At 35.3% G+C, this 21,115-nt stretch overlaps 1 protein-coding gene across 1 annotated transcript in view; it reads right to left on the bottom strand.

Moving 5' to 3' along the window:
* Nucleotides 1-2,670: 2,670 nt before the first annotated feature.
* The window catches only part of LOC126817978 (cytochrome P450 10), a 35,659-nt gene continuing 17,214 nt past the window's right edge, over nucleotides 2,671-21,115 (bottom strand). The window contains exons 6-16 of the mRNA XM_056100261.1: nucleotides 19,980-20,043; nucleotides 10,823-11,017; nucleotides 10,015-10,211; nucleotides 9,175-9,365; nucleotides 7,964-8,184; nucleotides 7,359-7,502; nucleotides 5,613-5,779; nucleotides 4,898-4,976; nucleotides 3,752-3,911; nucleotides 3,135-3,178; nucleotides 2,671-2,781 (exon numbers count right to left, since the gene is read on the bottom strand). Coding sequence (XP_055956236.1) covers nucleotides 2,671-2,781; nucleotides 3,135-3,178; nucleotides 3,752-3,911; nucleotides 4,898-4,976; nucleotides 5,613-5,779; nucleotides 7,359-7,502; nucleotides 7,964-8,184; nucleotides 9,175-9,365; nucleotides 10,015-10,211; nucleotides 10,823-11,017; nucleotides 19,980-20,043 — 1,573 coding nt within the window. The remainder of the gene's footprint in view (nucleotides 2,782-3,134; nucleotides 3,179-3,751; nucleotides 3,912-4,897; nucleotides 4,977-5,612; nucleotides 5,780-7,358; nucleotides 7,503-7,963; nucleotides 8,185-9,174; nucleotides 9,366-10,014; nucleotides 10,212-10,822; nucleotides 11,018-19,979; nucleotides 20,044-21,115) is intronic.

The following is a 21,115-nucleotide window of genomic DNA, read 5'->3' as shown; positions in this document are numbered from 1 at the left end:
AGGTCATTTCGGGACTAATAATATGGTTTGTTTTTATTTCAATAATTCGCTTGCGTGAATGTGACTTTAGCAGTGGGAGGAAACCGAGTGATCGGGACAAAACTCACGACAGTGACAGACGCGTTAAACCAATTAGATATTATCCCTCCCCCGCCCCTCCGCTTGCGACTCTAGCACCAAACGGTATTCCCCTCCATGCACGCAACCCACTGAAAAAAAATACAGAAATAAAAGCAGAGTGACAAAACATACAAAAAAAGATGAAGACATATTGATCCTGTGTATTTCTTTATTTCTCTATCCTTTATAAAGACAAGAAATACATAATGCTCTAAACCAAAACTTTAACAAATCAATCTATCGGACGGTCATCTTTTATTATATCATCTAACCTCAACTCTCATACATTAATATACCAACCCTAATAAATGTGGCGACCTTTCACTGCAGACAAAAATACAACTGGTTTTGATAGAAAATGTCTCTTTCACATTGAATATTATTTCAGAGAAATATTGAGGAGGATTGGATATTATTAACGTTTTCCCTCCTAAACATGCAATCAATTTATTTCAAGACATTTGGAAGATACAGCTTTAAGATATTTATGAAACGTTTTAATTCCATTGTTATGTATGTTATGCGTTTCTACTATAAGTTCGTCTTTTTCAATCAAAACAATATTATTTACCGGCGTACAATATTGTCTTAAATGATAAAAATGAAATGAAATGGGGGTTAACATCCTATTGTTTTGCTCCGAACTGGGCTAATGAAGACGGAAATGATAAAAACTACCTACAAGAATAGAGGAGCCGCAAAACAACAATATTCGAGGAAATTAAGCAAAAACTAAATGTGTTCGGTGTTAATATATAAATGTATAATATAATGAGGTGTTATAAATAACACTATGTTTATCACACTGATATATTAGAGAAACTATGATAAATATACACCTGGGGTTACTTATTAATATTAAATAGGGAAAATAAAGGAAAATAAAATCAATGATCGAAATATAAACACAAATTCAACGCAAAAGTTTGTAATGCACATTCGTTAAAGTAAAAAAAGTTCTTTGAAACTGAAGGATAGTAACTCTGACTTAAACCGGAAAAAAAAATAGCAATATTATATACATATCAAAATAGTTACTTTGGAACTATCCAGTTTTTCTCCACGGACCAATCCGTTTTCATTTTTTTATCTTCTTACCAATATAACAAAACAAGATTGATTTTATTTAAAGGCAGGTAAGTTGTTAAGAACATAGTGATTTTGTTGTTTTCTTTACTAATGAACACGCTGCATTTCACAAGCAGGTGATAGGTCGCCACATAAAAGAAAAAAAAACGTATATGATTCAAAATAATTAAAAAATTTAAATTAAATTTCATTAAAAATAATTTAGCTGATTAAGGAAATAATGGATTATTGGTATCTTTAATCAACATAAACAATTAATAAAAAGGAAGAATATTTTCATATGTTAAGTAAATAAAACACCGGAAAGAAACAATTCATAGTTAAAAGAATAAATAAATAAATAAATAAATAAATTATCTTGTATAAAACAAAATATATTTACGTGTGTCAATTGATTTATTAGTCTCTGTGATCAAATAATTATTGTTTAATAGAAATTTGTGGAAGACTGTGGTGTCGTATTCTCATGACTAATATTAATATTTTTATTAAATTATTTTTTTATTTAATTTTTAAAAATATTTTTTTTTATCAAAATATCCCTTAGACATAATTTGTCAAATCTCTGAAATATATTACCTTATAAGTTAATTAAAGCTAGAATAAGTATGATACCCCGGCCTCAAACTTATCATCGTAAGAATAAATATGAAACGCAACTGTAGTGAGAATAGTAATAATACCACAGCCCTAATCTCTTTATACTGTGAATAATTTTTAAAAAAACCAAAAAAAAAAAAACCCATTCCTAACCTCACTATAGTGATAATAGTTATAAAACCCCAACAATAATCTCACTATAGTGAGAATAATTATAACAACACAACCTGGATCCCACTATATTGAGAATAATACCCCAACCCTAATCTCACCAGAGTGAGTATAATTATAATATCTCAACACAAATCTCACTATAGTGAGAATAACTATAATACCCCAACCCTAATCTCACCAGAGTGAGTATAATCATAGTATTCCAACCCAAATCTCACTATGGTGAGAATAATTATAATACCCCAGCCCTAATCTCACTAAGTGAGAATAATTATAATACTTCAACCTTATTGATAATACCCCAGCCCTAATCAACTACAGTGAGAATAATTAAATTTCCCAACCCAAATTTTCATTATGGTTAGAATAATTATAATACCGCAACCCAAAGCTCACTATAGTGAGAATAATTATAATAGCTCAACCCTAATCTCACTGTAATGCGAAATAAATATGAAACCCCAGCCCCAATTTTAATCTTCGATTTAAGGAAATGTCAGGCAAACAAATGCTTGTATGAAAGTTCCTGTAGTTGAGCCAGAAATAAATTTATTTTAAATTCCAGATATATTTATAGGTTTTATTTCAAGCGTTCTGTTTAAAAAGAAAAAAACCCAGAATAATATATATGAAAAGTACGAGGAATGGCGGTTATCACAGCTAAAAATCAAAATTGAAGGTCAAAGATTACGACCTTGGAATGAATTGGATCTTAACAGGTCGATCAGGGGTCATGACTGTGTTTAAGACGGCTTCTACATCTTCGTGGTTGTATTTTAATGAAAATTTCTGGATGATCTGAAAATCAAATGGAGAATAGAGTCAATTTAATTTTTGCCATGTTATATATATATATATACGTAGACGCTGAGGGCGCGACACAGCACTAAAATCTCACGCCCAACCCCACCCCACCCACCACACACACAATATTTAGACCCTCAACTGTTGTATTTCCCGAGACCCATCTGAAATCCGCCCTCCTATTCACTGTGCTATGTCCACATTTACGGCAGTTAGATCGGTGAAGATCGTGCACAATAAGTCAAAGAAATGCAAAAGTAATCTATATTCGGTTTAAAGAAAATGTCAACCCTTTCAACCAAAAAAAGCTAGCGCAAATATGTAATAATGTGTCAGTTACAACTTACCTTCGTTAAAACGATGTACATTTCTTGTTCTGCAAATCTTCTTCCTACAAGGATGTAAAATATTATGGTATTGTATATCTTTTTGATTTACGATGATATTATTCTAGCCTGACTTTATTTCACGACTCCATTGCATAAAATGGCTTACTCCAATGAAGTCCAGTAGATTTGGTTGCTGGTCATTTCATATACCCTAGAAAATTGCTGAGCACCGACTGGACTAATGAAATCGGAAATACGCCATACAGTGTGCTATGAGTGAAATTTTGCCCGGACATTGGCGCTATGGCCTACTCTTTTTTCGAATTCCAACTGTCAATGGTTCGTACACGTGCATGCCAATATGTAGTCCTACACAAGACCTCAGTTTTTATCCCATCTGAATAACTATACATTGTCCCTTGCCAGGCCCTCCTCCCGGCACCACTGGTAAGATAGAACCATACCAGAAAATTTCGATGAACTTTCAAGAGGAACACCGGGATCGGGCACTGAACCTCACAAAGACACCACGGCTCCAAATTACAAGCACATATATTCAAAATTGCAAAGGCGTTGGAACAATCAGCATTCGGGTGACCATATGAAAGCTCAAGTTAAAACTTTGAATAAATTACCTATGCACATTCTGGCACCATGTCCCCACACCAGGTTCGATAATGACTTTAAATTGCTGTCCATATTTCCACGTAACCATCTCTCTGGTTTGAATAATTCTGGTTCTGGGAACAGACTTGGATCACTGTACATACCATAGACATTGGCTTGAACATGGGTCTGGAATAAAATGATTTTAACAGACTATTAGTTAATAGTGTTTATTTAACATGTACTGATATTCTCCCTAATAATAATATAGATCTAGTATCAAATTGCTTTTTAAGGGGTAGACAGATATTTTCTAAAATGGTTTATAAATTACATGAACCAAAATTTGTGAATTACCCTTAAAAGAACCACGTTGGTGTTAATAACACATGGACCATTTATATGGAATATAATCGCTTATTTTTTAAAAATATAGCACGACGTTTCGGCAAGTGGTCTCGTATCGTTTTCAAATTGATTGTATAATAAACCAGTGATCGTATTCTATATACATGGTCGTTGTGGTTTTAAGGTGGCGAATTACTAAATGGCTAACAGTTCCTTACTTATGACGAGTCATGTGTTAGAGACAGCATGACTTAGGACTTAACTTAACTTGGGTTGGTTAATATGTTTTAAATCGATGTTTCAATTAACTGCAGGTTATGTTGTTGACATGATTACTTTTTGTAGATCAATTGATAGCAGCACCACTGCTATCATGGAAATATTGTTTACGTTCACAACAATATAGCGGCTTGTTCGCTCGATTATGAGGAAGTTCGCAAGGAATTTAATAAAGTGACATGCACACAAATAGGATGTCCATAAATATGTTTTTGATGGGCAAGATGTTTTTATGTCAGTTTTTTATATATTTAAGGAAGGATAAAAATAGCATAGTCATCAAAGGCAGATAATTTGAATACGCCCCCACCCCATGGATGATCCCAGGGGTTAGTGGAATGGAACGGAATGGGACCATTGGAGATACCCAGCATACGGTGACTGCCGATTTACTTTACTGGAATTGCAAACGTTTAGCGTAACTTGCACTGACACAGACAGCCCTTGGCAGTAAATATTTACATATTATCATATTCTGTTTTCAATTTTAAAAAAATTGAAGATATTAAGTTTGACATTGATGGAGTCACTGTACAAAATATACTTACACCAGCAGGAATATTATAACCACCAACTTCCAAATCATCAGGTAAAATACGACTTGTAGCAAACGTAATAGGGTATTGTCTGTAGAGTATAAATATATAGCAATTACAGAAATGTCAACCAAAAATGAATGACGGACTAATGTGTTCACAATTTACGCCAATGTGCAAAGTGAACTAAATATTAAAAATTATGTTGATAAATGCATATACCTGAACCTACCACATCATATTAAAAATTATGTTGATAAATGCATATACCTGAACCTACCACATCATGGTCAAAATTAAACGCATACATAATTGGCGGCTATATTGTATCAAATAGATTATATTCAAATAATTTCTAAAATATTGCATCTGAAAACGTTATGCTTTCAAATAGCTGAAAGTCATTTTACCACTCTCAATGCAAGTATATTAATGTGGGTTATGCCCGGACATAAAATATCAATGCAACATTTAGTGTTGGATTTAGTACCTGTTTTGTTATTTTTATATTTTTGTTATTTTTAATGTGTTTTGAAAGAATCGTGTGATATCGGCGTGCCTTCTGGTATCTTATTTATGTAAATGTCAAATGTAACCATGCCATATGGAATAAGTGTTACAATTTGCACCCCCGGTGTTGACCTGCTATTTAAGAGCAAAATATTTAGATATTCACAATTGTTAATTAACAAGACCAGGCAGGCGGCCCAATTAGCGAACAACTAACCTGAAGGTTTCTTTTAAAACGGCTTTGACGTAAGGAAGTTTTGCAAGTTTCTGAGGTGTGATTTCTTCCTGGTTGGGCAAGACTCGTGAAATTTCGTCATGCATTGTTTTCTGGACTTCGGGGTGTTTCGCTAAATTGTATAAGCACCATATTGTTGCTGTAGATGTCTGGAAAAAAACCACATGTAGGCCATAACGAACTTTATGTTTATACCAGTTTAGAGAAAGCTAATGACATAATAATTCCATTACAAAAACAGAACGGTGTATACTAAGCCCGGACTTATTACGGATTGGAAAATGTTCATTTGTTTAGGCTAAATGGGACGAAGCGTGCCAAATCCGGAACAGTCCGCCGAAATAAGATGGTTTCGATCAGGTTAATAAATGTCTAGTGCTGGGATGTCAAACTCACTTCGATTCAGGGGCCACAAAAATATCAAGATAAAGAAAGTTTTATTGCTTTATTTGATTAAACTCGTCAGTACTTTGAAATGGACCAAATTAGCCAACTTAGATATCTATAATGACATACAGTACAGAGTCTTACTGATTTCTACCGCTAGTTTCTAAGAATTATCGACACGTTAGTCTCGTGAAATAATTTGTTCCATGGGCCACATTTAAACCCTTGACGGACCGGATCTGGCCCGCGGGTCGCATGTTTGACACCCTGGGTCTAGTGTAAAGATAAACCAAACCCGATCCGGATGTTTCAATATATATACGTTTAGTATTGACATTAAGCGCGCCCCCGCGCGATGTTCACTGCAGCGAGATAACTTTTGTGTGGGATTCCACTCATAACGTGATCGTTTCTGGCACAGATAATCTAAATTGGTACAACCGATTTATTGCGGTACTGTGAGAATGGTGATTAAGAGGCGATGGCGGCACCAGAAAATCAAATTAATAATTATGGGAAATAAACAGACAACGATGTGACGTTTGCATTAGCTTGTATTGGTAAACGACTAGTAGTTACTGGTTCGTTTCCTTAGACTTAGCATCGCGTCCATACATTTACCCCAATCTGTCCCCAACGTGAATAACTCAGAAAATGTTACGGGTAACTGTGTGGTAATGGAGTCTACCCGGTTTCGAATAACACGGTTTCACAATCAGGCATTCGTAACCAAGGGGAAAAACTCCAATAAGCATCGTTAATCATCCCTCAGAATTTTATAATTAGGTAATTTCGATGATAATTGTACAAAGTTAACAGGAAGTTAAGGAACAACGAATGAAATGAAATGGGGTTTAACGTCCAACTGTTCTGCTCCTATACTGGGCTAATGAAGACGGGCATACGCCATACAGTGTGATATGAGGGAAATTTTGCCCGGGCAGCGGCACTATCGCCTACTCTTATATCGAATTCCAACTGCCAGGGGATCTTTTACGTGCATTCCAATATATACACGGGACCTCGGTTTTTCGTCTCATCCGAAGGACTAGACAGCTGTCCTTGTCAGGCCCTCCGTTCTGCACCATAGACAAGGGGAAACCACGTCGGAAAATCTGGATGAACTTTCTCGGCCAATGCAGGGATCGAACACTCGACCTCCAGGCTAGCGAGCCAGCGTATTAACCACCTAGCCACCGTGGCTCCCGAAGAACGAATGAATATGAATGAGTATACATATTAAGTTGGCGCATTGTTCTATACACACTATCTGATATATTTTGACCCCTGTTTTACGTTTTAAATAAATACCATAAAATAAATATATTATATTATACATACCGTTTCCACAGCCCCAGTTAGTAAATCGACTGCAGTTGATGTAGCATCTTCGCCAGACAGGGACTTTTGTGATAAAAGGTGAGTAAGGAAAGCCCCCTTTTCTTCGGAATGATTGGAATCGCTGCTTTGTATTTTTTCTATTTTCTTAAAAGAAATAAAACACAGTATTAGAGGTCTGTGTTAGGGGCTTTTAGCAGTGGGAGTAATCCGGAGGACCCGGAGAAAACCCACGAAGTTGGGCAGAGTACCCTATTCCTTGTCACGTACAACCGGCGAATATTATGAAATGGTACTTATCTCTAGGGTGCACCATACACAAAGAGAATATTATTCACGCAATGTATCTCTGCAAATCACATTTAAGATATATCGGAACATGTTAAATTCTCAATTTTGAGGCATTTGTACCGTTGGAAGAAGGATACTTGTAAGGCACACTTCAAATAACAAATATGACAGGAAATTCCACGCCGACCTTTCCCCTCTCCGCACCTCATATTTGCTAAATTGGTTATTATAGGTATGTCAATTTCCTTAACAGCTAAATCCAGACACACTTTCGGAAATAGAAAATTAAAACAAATGAGCTAAGTATATTTACTTACCTTATTTACGAATTCACGACCGATCTCCATAATTCTGTCAGAATATTTTTCAAAGGCTTGCCATTTGGTGGTGGGGAATAATTTATACAGTGGAAGGTTATACATTAAATGTTGCATGAGGTGGAAATATTTTTGTAAAGTATCTATAAATTCCTGAGCTAATTCTGTGGGCTTTTCGTTCAAACAACCAATTCTTTCTTCAAATAGGAAGGTACCAATGGCTGTAAATTCATAATCCAAGTTAATTAGATATTTAAATTTTTTTTTGTTTTCATAGATATATTCAACGCGACAAAGGTAACATCGGAGCACTTTTGAGTAAAAAATAGGTTACGTGCCGTTGTTTTGAAATTAGTCTCGTTTAACCAGTCTACCGACCATTCTACGTCTGATTGACAGGCTGGGATAATCAAAACTACTTTTTCGCGAAACATAACAGAAAGCTGGAACAAGAAATTGAATTTAGAAAAAACGCACGTTAGGCAACTCAACAATTGTTTTAAGAACCTTGTAAAAGTAAAATGAAACTACTGCTAGTATTATGTTCTTGCCTAACCCGAGTGTTTCAGATATATTTTTTGTACTAAACCAAAAGTTAATGATAAAGCAATTTAAAAAAATAAAACGAATGCAATTTCTAAAGCTGCTGTAATAACCAAAAGCTAAATATTACTGCTATTCAGAATCGTGAACAATAGATTTTTACGGCTGTAATAGTTGATAGATGTATAGAGAATTTCACATGCGATGGCTATTTATAGACCCATAGACTCTAGCGCCGAGTCGCACTGCGTGATTAGACAGAAATCACTTCAAAACAAGCCACTGAAGCGTGCACTTTTGCCGTATCGAGTTCAGCTTTCTGTCGGGAAAGGATTTTCACTTCACGGGGCACCCTATCTATAGCAATGAGCATTCACAAAGTTTTCTACAAAGCCAAGGGGGGTAACTTAGGTACTTAAAATCGCGCAGCACTTAATAACGATAGGGTTTGTCCTCTTATGAACCCGATCCTTCAAACCAAATTTGAAAAAAAAATCGCTTCAACAAGGTTTTCGGAAAATTGGAGACAACTCAGGAACAACTAGTCGCAGAGCACTGAACATCGAAGGTCCACCCCCTTTTGAGAAATATGACCCATATTCGACACACCAAACTTGTCGGGAGAACGGGGTTGACGACATAATGTGAGCGTACAAAAATAAACTTACATTCCATAGCCCATTTAAATAATTGTTTATCTAATTGTTGCACTTCTCCGTTTGCATCTCGAGAAACATCTAGATGTTTGATAAAGTCATTTGCAACTACATCCATAGGTTGACAGTAATCTTGAACTTCGCTTAATTTCAACATCTTCTGTATTACAACTGTTCGATGTCGATGCCATTCTTCACCCTGTCTGTATGTATAAAACTAGTACTCAAACATAGGAAAATCCAAGAAGTTAAAAACTGTACAGGTAATTTTAGCGCTATAGAGTCAGATTCCAAACGGTTGAATTCCGTTCTGTATTTACAAAGATATGATCGATTGAAAATACAGTACCTTCGATATATGCTCCTTCCCATGTAACAAGACGCCCCAATTTGTATTTGCCGTGAACGAAATTGATGAACCTGTTTTAAATCCAATTGACCTCGATGCCATATTCTTAATTAAATATACTAGCGTGAGAAATTTGATATTTACCGAAAAATGAAAATCACGCATCGTTACTTTAAATACCACATTTTTCTTTCATTTTAAAGATATTCTTAATTTTAATAAATTATAATATTATATAGTACGACGGTTTTACTGAAATAAATCCGGATTTAACGTACTGCGTTATATGGCCAGTTGAGCTAATTTCAAAATATACATTTTTACTAAATAAACGGGAAATGAACATTCAATGTCATAGAATGGAAACAAATGGAAAGTCACTGTTTGGTGTATTATCGACGACGAAGGGAACGCGAAACTTGCGGGTAAGTTATGTTAATCTCTGCCAATCGATTTTTTTATAGATTATATTTTAACTGAGTGGTATATAAATATATACTTACGAATTTACAAGACCTAAGGTGAGGTTTTTCTTCGTTCTATAATAGGCCATTGGTTCCATTTCACGTCTGTTGGGATATTTATTCTCTGCTCGTATCACTTTACTATATTCATCGGGATCGCTAATAACCACAGTATCAATAGGGCCAATACTTTCCTTAAATATTGGTCCAAATTCTAAAGAACGAGACTGGTAAGCCTGAAATTATTAAGTCAAAGGACCTTTAAAGTGACGTTTTCGAAAATCAGCACTGAAAGTTCTGAACATTTTTCCTATAGTCTGGTTTGAATCGCAAATAACATTGTTCATCATTTTTCGAAAACTTTCAATATTCAGGCTCTTTGGATATTAAAGTTTTATGGGGACGTTAGACGAGAAAAAATTGATTCATATAAAAAAATGCATCGTGCAACTTGTTTTACATTTAGGAAACTTCGGAACATCTGTGCAATACATGATTCAACGAGTAACTAAACATTTTCATCGCCATGTTCACACTACCCCATGATATAAATGTTAATACCGTTCGTCAAATTCAATGAACTTTCAATAACAAATGCTAACACCTGAACACTTTCTAAAACAAATTACTAATGCCTTCTGTAAACGATTTAAAATGTCCAATGGCATATAATAATTATTCGGGTTGCTTTGGAGTCAGAGCTTTAAGAAACATATACATCAAAATCAATGTTTCAATCATCAAAGCATTTAATAAATAATAAACAATACTAAACGTCAATAAGGTGAGTGACTTAAATTAGATTTTTTTCAAAATCTATAAAAATCAAATGACTCGACACACCTACCTCAAACATTTTATTAAAACGAAGACCATCTTTTTTGAAGTAGTCTAATAAAGTTCCTAATATGGGAAGTCCCTTGGGGCCGGGTACATGTTCAAATGATCTGATGGCTGACTGTTTAACAGGTGCTTGGATTTCTGGCTCAACGGGATTTTTCATAAAGCTACCTACAGTTTCTAATGTGTTACGGAAAGGACACTGGAATAAAAAAAAAACGGAAATGATTCAAATTTTCATTATAATTTCAAAACTACTAAATAAGTGTAAATAAATAAATATGTAAATTGTTTTCTTACCGTTCCCATGGCAACGGGATCCATCTCGAGGACTTGTGCACTTTGTTTGTGCGACGCGGACGTGGATACAACTCTCTTAGCGGCTATTTCTGGTATCGCTTTTGCAGCCAAACGAGCTGCAGTTTTTGGTATTATTCCAGACATTTTGTTTCTTGTACGTTACAATCTGAAACGTTTAAATGGAACAGTCAAAAGGTGAGATACAGTAATAGGGGTGATAATATATGAAATCTGCATTGCTGTCCCTTCCAGATGATTTAAGTATTGTAATTTTGTTGTTGCTCTAAAAATTCGAATCAGATCATCTTTATTCATAGAAAATGGAGTTATATTTTCTTCCACTGTATTATTATTATTATTACAGCATATTTATAGTGTGCCCTTTCATATAAAATGTTCAGGGGCGCTTTAGCAAGTGACAATACAATCATAAATAAACAACAAGATTATGGACATGTTAACGATTGTATACAGAGTCAGTTAAAAGCCTGATTAAATAAATGTGTTTTAAGTTTTTTTTTTTAAAAGAATATAGAGATGTACAACATCTTAAACTAAATGGTAGATTATTCCATAAAACAGGTGCTTGATAACTAAAAGAGCGCTGACCATAAGAGACTAGTTGAACAGTTTTGTACTTTAAAAGTAGTTTATCTGATGTACGTAATGTTCGGCCAGGTGTATAAAGTTCTAAAATATCCCGTTAATATGTTAAATACCGGTATTCAATTTGAGTATATTTCGCCCCCTGTATTGACGAAAGAGTTCCTACGATTTTCCGGTGCGGTTTCCCCTTGTCAGTTGTGCAGGACCAAGGTCCTAGCAAGGACAGTGTCTCGTCGTCCAGTGTTAACATTGACGTGCATGTAAAACAGCCCATGACTATTGGAATTCGAAATAAAAGTAGGCCGTGGTGCCGCTGTCCTGGAAACACTTCCTCCACAGAACACTGTATGGCACAAGCCCCTCATGTATTGACCCAGTTGGTGCAAAAAAATAGGAAAAAAATTCAATGCCATTTCGCACAACAAATTGGATATTTGAAAGTAAACTTTTGCATGAAACTTACATTGTGGTAAACTTACATTAAACAATCTAGTGTTTTCAAACTGATTTGTTTTGAAACCACATATCATCCACATTTAATGTTTATTGTTTTCACTTAATTAAAAGTAATATTTGCAGCTAAGCATGCATCTTTTTTACTTAAAAATTAAAAAAAATGTTTATCCTTAGCTTACGATTATTCAATTAAATATAAATTAAAAAATCTGGTACTTACTTATTCGTTCTTAAAGATCAAATTAGTTTTCTTGTTTCTTTATTTTGTTTCGTTATTGACGTTGGTCAATTGGATTTTAAAATACCCTTGGCAGTGGTCTAAATGTAAAGAAAATTAAATATCAAAATTTTCTGCCAGGGAACATCAATGTATCCACGTTAGTCCTGAGCCCGAGTGAGCGAGTTGGTTATTGACAAAACGGTATTTATAGGATAAAAACACGCGTGTTAATCATGCCATGGGGGAACTCCTGCCATTACCGGGAGGTGTGAGGAATTCTGGGAACCACCTGGTATCCAATATGGCGGCGGATAAATCGATGCTAGAAACACCTACGTGCTGTCACCACGCGTGTCGGGTCGGACAAGATTAAGAATTGTTATGAATGAATTTGGTCACGACCAGCATGACATGTCAGATGACACCTGCGTCCAGTTTTCTAGTTCGTCTGTGATTGAGATTTAGCGATAGCCTGTTTAAAATTAAGTTTGTTTTGTTACTAATCTATTTTTTTTCCAATTTTAAAATCAACATTTGCAAATCACCTACAGCCTACACCACGCTGTTTAATTTTATATGTGTGTTTATTTTGAGAAGGATTGTTTAATTCTTTAAAGGTGTGCGGAGGGGTAGAGTGGGGTGTGTATGTGAGAGTGTAGGTGTGTGCGGAGGGGCAGTTTGATCTGTGTATGGGTGAGTGTGGGGGGATGCTTAAAAGTTCCCCCCCCCAGACTACTCTTTGTGAATTGTTCGGCAAAACGTATCGAAACGGTATATTTGTATCTAACAGACATGCAGCTGTATATTACGACACCCAGAATCTGGATAACCGATAAAAAGATATAACGTTATGTTTTAAAAGTTATCGCTACATAATCAACCATGCAATATAGCCACATCCTAAGAGACCAACAATCCAATGGTCCAGAATTCAACTGGAAATGCTGATAGTAAAATGCATAAGAAAGATGCATATGGTTCAATTTTATCTCAATATTTCGCTTGCCAGTACGAATATTTAGCTGTGGGGGATATCGGGGGAACACACAAGGTTGGGCAGACGAAACTACTCACGGGGAATAGAAACCGCGCCACTATAGACTCTAAGTCAGACTGACGCTCAGGTGGTAACCCTATATTAACTATGTAGCTGCCAATCAAGAATGAAAAGCAAATAAAATACAGTAGTTCAGATCAATGTATTGTCGATATAGACTATTTGGACAGTAAGATGTACAATACTATTACAGCTTTCGATGCCATCTGCTTTCAATAGATATATAAATATAGATAGTGAATAAAGGGAATATAGGTAGGGATAGACAAAGATGGCGAAAATGTTATCCGATCACATATGTCATTTCGGGACTAACACGGGTCTTTAGCAATGAAAGAAAACTAGAGACACTGGAGCCTAACCTTGATGTTAGGCTACTCTATTCACAGATGTGGGTTCAAAGCTCCGCCACTCAACTCGGTGACAGTTCTAAAGCGTACGTGTGAGGTCATTTGGTTACCCAACCCCGCTAAATATTATAGTTGGTTTTATACCTAAAGTATATATATGCAAATTTCCTAAGCAATGGATTGATTAACATCTGTATTTTAACAGAAACTTTAATAAAGCCGAAGTGCGTCTTTAAAAGGATATAGGGTGATAGTTGACATATTAATCTATATCTACAGGCGGCTAAGCTTGTTGTTTCTTTCTTCATTTTTCCACATAGAACAATATATTATTATACAACATAATGTCAAGGTTCTGTTGACATGGTACATTTTCTGTTCTCTTTCACTAATTACTTATCTACCTAGATACCCATCTGCCTTGCCATCACTAATTGTTTTAATTGGCAGCTGTGTTATCCTTAACGCAAAATCCCTGATAACAGACAAAGGGTTCTGTAATATCACGGTCATTATTATCATGACGTCATAGTGATAACCGAAGTGACCAAATGTAGTTAGACAAGATAAAACTCTGATCTTATAATTGTCGGTTTACATGAACCAGTAGAAAATAGTTGGTTGGTTTTATGATATCTTATTCTATAATATATAACTAATTCAGTTATTAATGTATTTACGAAATGTTAAATTTGTCTTCATGTAGCCTGGGCCAACTATAATATAACTATAACATACAGATGAATTATTTGTATACGAGTAACTAATAAACCACTTATAATACAATCGTCTGCAATAATAGGAAAATAATTTTCCTCATATTCCTTTATTATTCAAGGAAAGTTTCATTTCTTCTATTGCAGATATTTATATATGTCACCGAAGATGCGCCATTTAAACTTGACATGTAATGCAGAAACTAAAGAAATAATTATTTCGGAAATAGTGATATGATGTTCTTTTAAAGACAATCTATCTTATTAACACTTCATGAATGATCAATTTAAACCAGCCGTTTGACTCCGTAATATGAATTATATCACATAATATTATTTCAATGACGCCATTACTAAGCTGAGTCCGCGACAGGGCCCAGACGGCCCTGGATAAGCTACTTGTCGAGCGGATTGTGGGATCTCTCCGCCCGTCCTCGAAAATTTTTGAAAGAAACATATAGCGTCATTTTGGCTTATATCTAGGGCAAATGGAAGTCACTTTGCTAAAACAAAGAAACTGAGATTTAACACAACATACCGAATACATGTAATACATGTTATATTTTTATCAATTAGATTCTTTTTCTGTGGTTATGCATTAAGCATGAATATTTAATATATTCAGGACTTTGAATTAGAGTTATCCCAGCCGCCTTAAAGATTAATATCCTGCCAGATTCATCTCGCTAAATAATTGTAATCCATATACTTTATTCCCGAGGACATAACTTCTAGATAATTCTTGACGTATCTGAGGCTATTTGTCAACAGCATAATTATTGTTATTAGTAGAAATAATGTCACCTTCATACACGAGCCCCCAACAAGGTCAGCTAAGTCTGTTTAGCCCAAGAAGACATAGTGCTCAGTGTAACATTGATACACAGCGACCTGTATTAGATAGATGTTTGTATCTTACGATATCGAACCAGACTATGTCGAGAAGTTATAACCCAAACATCGTACCTAGCTTATACGACTTTTTGACATAATATGATACGCATTATTTAATGTCCTGTATTATGTGTTATGCGACTTCAGTCATGGGCATTGATAGAGGACCGAACATGCCCTCACTCCCACTCCACCGTACGCTCAATTTCTATGACCAATATTACAGGAAAACATAGTAAATGCTATCAGACGTTTTGTTAAAGAAAACGATTAAATAAATTATTTAGACAGTAACTAATTAGTATGGATTGCTTGGGAATTTTAATTTAATCTTCAGACTGTGCCCTTACAGCATCATGTTCAATGGTTAGTCAGAAATACTACACGAGAAACCAATCTGACTAATAAAACAGAGTAAAACAAATTGTCATGGTATTTGGTGAGTAACTCTGTTACCCAAACAATACCTTCTTGACAATAAATCCCATCCTATATAATCCTTCATTGTTGGTTGAGATTTCAAGAATAGCCCTTTCATGTTAAAGCCGTTTAGCTTATGCTACATTGTTTTTCTTAGTGACCTGTAGGGAGAGAGAGAGAGAGAGAGAGAGAGAGAGGGGGGGGGAATTTAACGTCCACTCGACACAAACCATATGGTTCAATTTTATTTCAATAATTGGCTTGCGCGTAGGGGTCTTTAGCAGTGGAAGGAAACCGGAGGACCCAGAGAAAACCCTTGAGGTTGGACAGGCGCCCCTACTCCTTGTCACGCACAACCGGGGAATCGAAACCGAACCAGTTGACTCAATGACAGACCTTATGATACAACGCACACGCGCTAACCATTCGGTCATCCAACCCCCGACCTGTAAGGAACTGTCGTAATAAATCATAAGCATCAAACAAATTATGTTTGTATCAAATTATAAATTTGTTGAAGAGCATTCTAACAATGCTTGAACTGCCGAAACCATGCAGCTCTCTGTATAATTACGAAATGCAAAGTTTAATCTTCGAATGGCCAAATGACCCCTTGAACCCCTGTATTGAACTTCGGACCTAGTGACTTTATTATGAACTTTTTATCTCGTTATTATCCTTATATTCCTGCTGTTAATCGCTCTGATAATTTTTCAGATGAACAAAATTCTTCTAATAGACTTATGTATACACATCCTACGTTTTAGGGGTTAACAAATGAAACGTTTCTTCAAGAATATGGTTACTTGTTATATAAGAACCGAACTCTAAAAAGGGTCGTCTTTATTCAAAGAAAAAGAAAATAATTCAATATCAAGCTAGCTTTATGTGTATTGTTTTCAGGAAGTACCTGTGACGTACACGACCCTTTATTGCGACTGTGTCTTAAATTTGAAGTCCACAACATGTAATTCTTCGCTAAAACCAAGTTATATGACATTTTGTTCTATTTTAAACATAAAACTTTTTTCAACAACTTTACTCAATTTAAGCCCCCCCCCCCATACAGACACTCCTATTAAAACCAATAGCTTTGTTTAAAAGGGGGATTTACATGGTTTGATATTTAAACATCATAGCAACTTCTATATAAGATTTAATTCAACCCCAACCTTCATCTGTATTTCTATTTCTGGTATTAAACTTTAGCACACCAACTGAGATCGGATTTATGGGATTTACAAGATACAAAATGGGAAAACACCCAGAGCGATGGTTTACGTGGACTTGACTTATCTTGATGACCTAAACGAACTTCGTTTGTTATAGATGTCATAAGCACTACGCTCGCACCATTGTTGGTATGTTGTTTTTAAACTGTCTAAAATCTACATCTGGGATACTGCTACAAAGCCACTCGTATGACCTCTGACGCGACCTTCCACTATGGATCTGTATTTTAATCAGATTATGATTATCGAAAGTCTTTAAAAACTAACAAGAGCGGGTCTAGTAATATGACGGCCACGCATTATACATACATGTATTAGAAGGATACATGTATGTTAATAATTGCAGTCTAACACACTATTGTAATGGAGGGGCAAATATCTGGAGGTGATTATCAAACATTGTTGAAAATCAATAGGATTCTGCATTTCAATGAGATAGACAGCCCATGAACATTTGAAAAGATCTATCGGTTATTGTAATCTCTACAAGAAATGTGAAGGAAATCCCGACAAAAGGACTGACGGGCAGAGAGAGAGAGAGAGGGGTGACGGCAATATACAACCGCATTTAAAATGTAGGTGTATAAAATATTGTAATAGTGTGACGCTATGTGGACAGATGTGACTATCCTGGTCACAGACTCCAAAATAAGAGGTAGGCTGTGACACTATCGTCTAGGACTTTCTTTGACTTCACGTTGTAGGATAAATTATTTCAATCATCAATTAACTGACTCTGGAACATCGTTTATGTTTTTACTAAGTTTATATAACAAATACAGCAAACTACAAGGGTAAAATATAGGAAAACTACAACAGCTATTATAGATAATTTGGGAGTATTAAAATATCCACGGTCTGAGTTTAACATCCTTTATAACCCTGACCTAACGGCTTAAACATCACATTTTATCTCTATCTCAGCCTCTCAGCCAAGGCGGCTGTCGGTATGACGTTCCCCTAGGAACTCGAGGATTATGTCTTCTCTACGGTCTCATCATGATGTCTGGGGTGAAATTGAACTCGCTCTTTCAGCTATTAGAGTGGGACAATTACAATTTTTGGGTAAGTGTTTCGTATAGGCACCGTTTTAAGTCAGCACTATTCTAGTTAATTGTACTAATCTGTGCACGAGATGACTGGACGATAGTACCCTACTTCCAGCAATGGATACTGACATAGCTGTCGGTATAAGTAAGTCTAAGATAGTAGTAGAATAATGCAAAATACTTCATTACCCTAGTTTTCGTCACACACCATGTAGTTAAAGAACTACTATATTAAACAGAACACTTTTCTTAGAACTAAAATAACCCCTATAGTATTACAATAGGTTTTTTAAAAAATACGTTGTAGGTGACCATATATTTTCAGTGGTTTCTGTGTGTTCTTCCAGAAATCAAAACAATATAAAGTTCAGACTTATTTAATATGTTGATTTGTGTAATAATATGTAGTAAAAATAAAATTGTATCCTTAAAATAGCACTTAATATAAAAAAGTAAACGAATTTGACTTAGCTATAAAACAGCTTTTAAAAACTAAATATTGTTAATTTTGTTTTAAATAATTATAATTATAAATACCAACACTACAAATATGAATATGAATTTAAATTTGCTTTGAAACGTTATTACTATCGTTTGCAAATAAAACATAAGTTGGGCTACTTAAAATCATCTGACTAAACATTTCTTTAGAAAAGATCGCACTATTATTCCAATAAAAGGTTTGATAATAAAGAGTAAAAACCAACCGATATCAGTAAGCTTCATCCTCAAGACAATTATAATGAATTTTGGATTGTCGATAAGCTTTAAATAAACAGGCATAACTCAGTAGTGAATGTCATAAACCGTTGAAATTCAACTGAAACCTTACTGTTATATTATTAATTAGAGAAGCTATAGGCCTACGATAAATAACAATTGTTTGGATGACCATTGTAGCCTATAAGGATATCGTAACAAAGGAGCATTGTAATATATCTACCGAAATATGTAGCTAACCAATCTATGAAAACGATTGTTTAAAACGTTTTCCAACAAATCCACAAAACTCAAAAAATGAACAAAGGCAATTATAATTAGAAACAAGTAGCCTTCTACATATGTATATACATGTAGCTAGACAATTTCAATCGTATCGCATGCAAGCTGTGTTCAAAAACAAAAAGTAACTACAATACAGTGATTTAATTACATAAACAGCAAAATGTAGTATTAAAAATAAAGGGGGGTAATTCTGCACATTAGACTATCAGGAGGCAGACCACCATTAATTTCCCCATTGACTTCAATGTTAATTCTGGCCTCTTTGCCCACCTCCAACTTTTCCCCAAATTTTCATTGGGCTGAATTTTTTTCACTACAGACAGAGGAACAAATGGTCATGTCTTTGCACTAAAATTTGTATGAGATTGACCACCAAAATTTTGTGATACACAAACTTGAAGAAGCATACTAAAAACATGTAACTAGTTGCCGTACATATCGCCGTAGCTAACCTGATAACCCTCTTATCCTTCCGCCTCAAAATCATGAATATTTACCAAAACCTGGCAGAAAATGTTAATTCAAACCCTCTTCGTCCATTCTAGACCAAAAAATCAACACAAATGGGCATGCAAAAGGGGAGAAAAGAGAGAGAGAGAGAGAATTGCTATAAATAGACGAACTACAATTCGTGATGATGAAATTTAATGGTGGTCTGCCTCCATCAGACTTTACGTAGATTAACATATGGATTTGCCTCTTGCTTTCGAGCAGACTCCGAATTAACATATGTCTCATCTCGTGGTTGGTTTGAAGTTGACGCTATATTCAGGTTTGCATATGGCTGATCGTCTTTATGTGATCCACGTTTTACTGAATCGTAAGGACGATTTTCTGATTGGTTTGATTTTGTTTTCGCTTGGGGACGACTTTTCATTTGGTATGAACCTGCTTCTGTTGACAATTGCGTGGCTGGATATTTTCTGAAATCAACAAAATTATCACCACGCTGTAAAAGATTGACAATATCATATTTACGTTAGTATTTGAACAGTTAACTACAACCATTCATATATACTAATTCTTGTCTGTTGGTTTGTTCATGTATGGTAAAACATCGACCTTACACTCCAATTACTGCCCATTCGTGAACATGTAAAAAGATAAATGCTGATTTCCAAGGGATTGTGTCCAGTGCATTATAGGGTAGAGAGGTGTGTTTTATACCTTTTGATATAGAAGAAAACTCCTACAATACAGACAACACTGGTTACAGCTATCCCAAACACAACACCAATAACACCACCAACAGCAGGGCTTACACCTTTATCTTTCGACTCTGAAATAAACATGCAAAAAAACGCTGGTTACAACTATTACAAACCAAGCACCTACCCCATTGTCAACAACAGGGCTTACCCACCATAACGGGAGATCGGAGAACAGGGCATTCCATTTTACAAACAACTCGTAGAAGGAAAATCCAGGCCATACTTAACACCGAAACAGACAAAAAAAGGAAAAAAACACCGAAAAAGGACGACAAACTACCGACAAACACCGAGACACTATACCGAAAAACACCGACGCGTACCCTACATAATAGAATAAAATAAAATAAAAATATAATAAAATAAAATAAGTACGCGGCCAAATACCCGTTGACAACCCTCCGAAGGCGCCCCCCCCCCCACTCATCCACACACACACAAATATTCCCGGGAAAAATATATTGTGTCTCGGGGTGTTTTTCGGTAGTTTTTCAGTGTTTTACAGTATTACGAAAAGCCGATTACGTTTGTCATTAAAGGGGTTTGGTTTTAGTAAATATTCAGATAAAGACGCGAGAACCCTCGTCGAATGTCGTAAGAAAAAACTTATATTCCATTAAATTGCATCTTGTCATATTCTAATATTAGATTGTTATAAAACGATGGTAACGAATATAAAGAATGCTTCCTTGTGTTAGATGTTGATCTTACTAAGTTGTTGACATGTTGTTCCTGTAAAATCTGGCAAACATCCAACTGTTCCGCATTCTCCAGTAACAACATC

The sequence above is a fragment of the Patella vulgata genome, chromosome 4, assembly GCF_932274485.2.
Source record: "Patella vulgata chromosome 4, xgPatVulg1.2, whole genome shotgun sequence".
In the NCBI taxonomy this organism is placed as follows: Eukaryota; Metazoa; Mollusca; class Gastropoda; family Patellidae; genus Patella; species Patella vulgata.
This window is presented reverse-complemented; position numbering and strand designations above follow the sequence as displayed.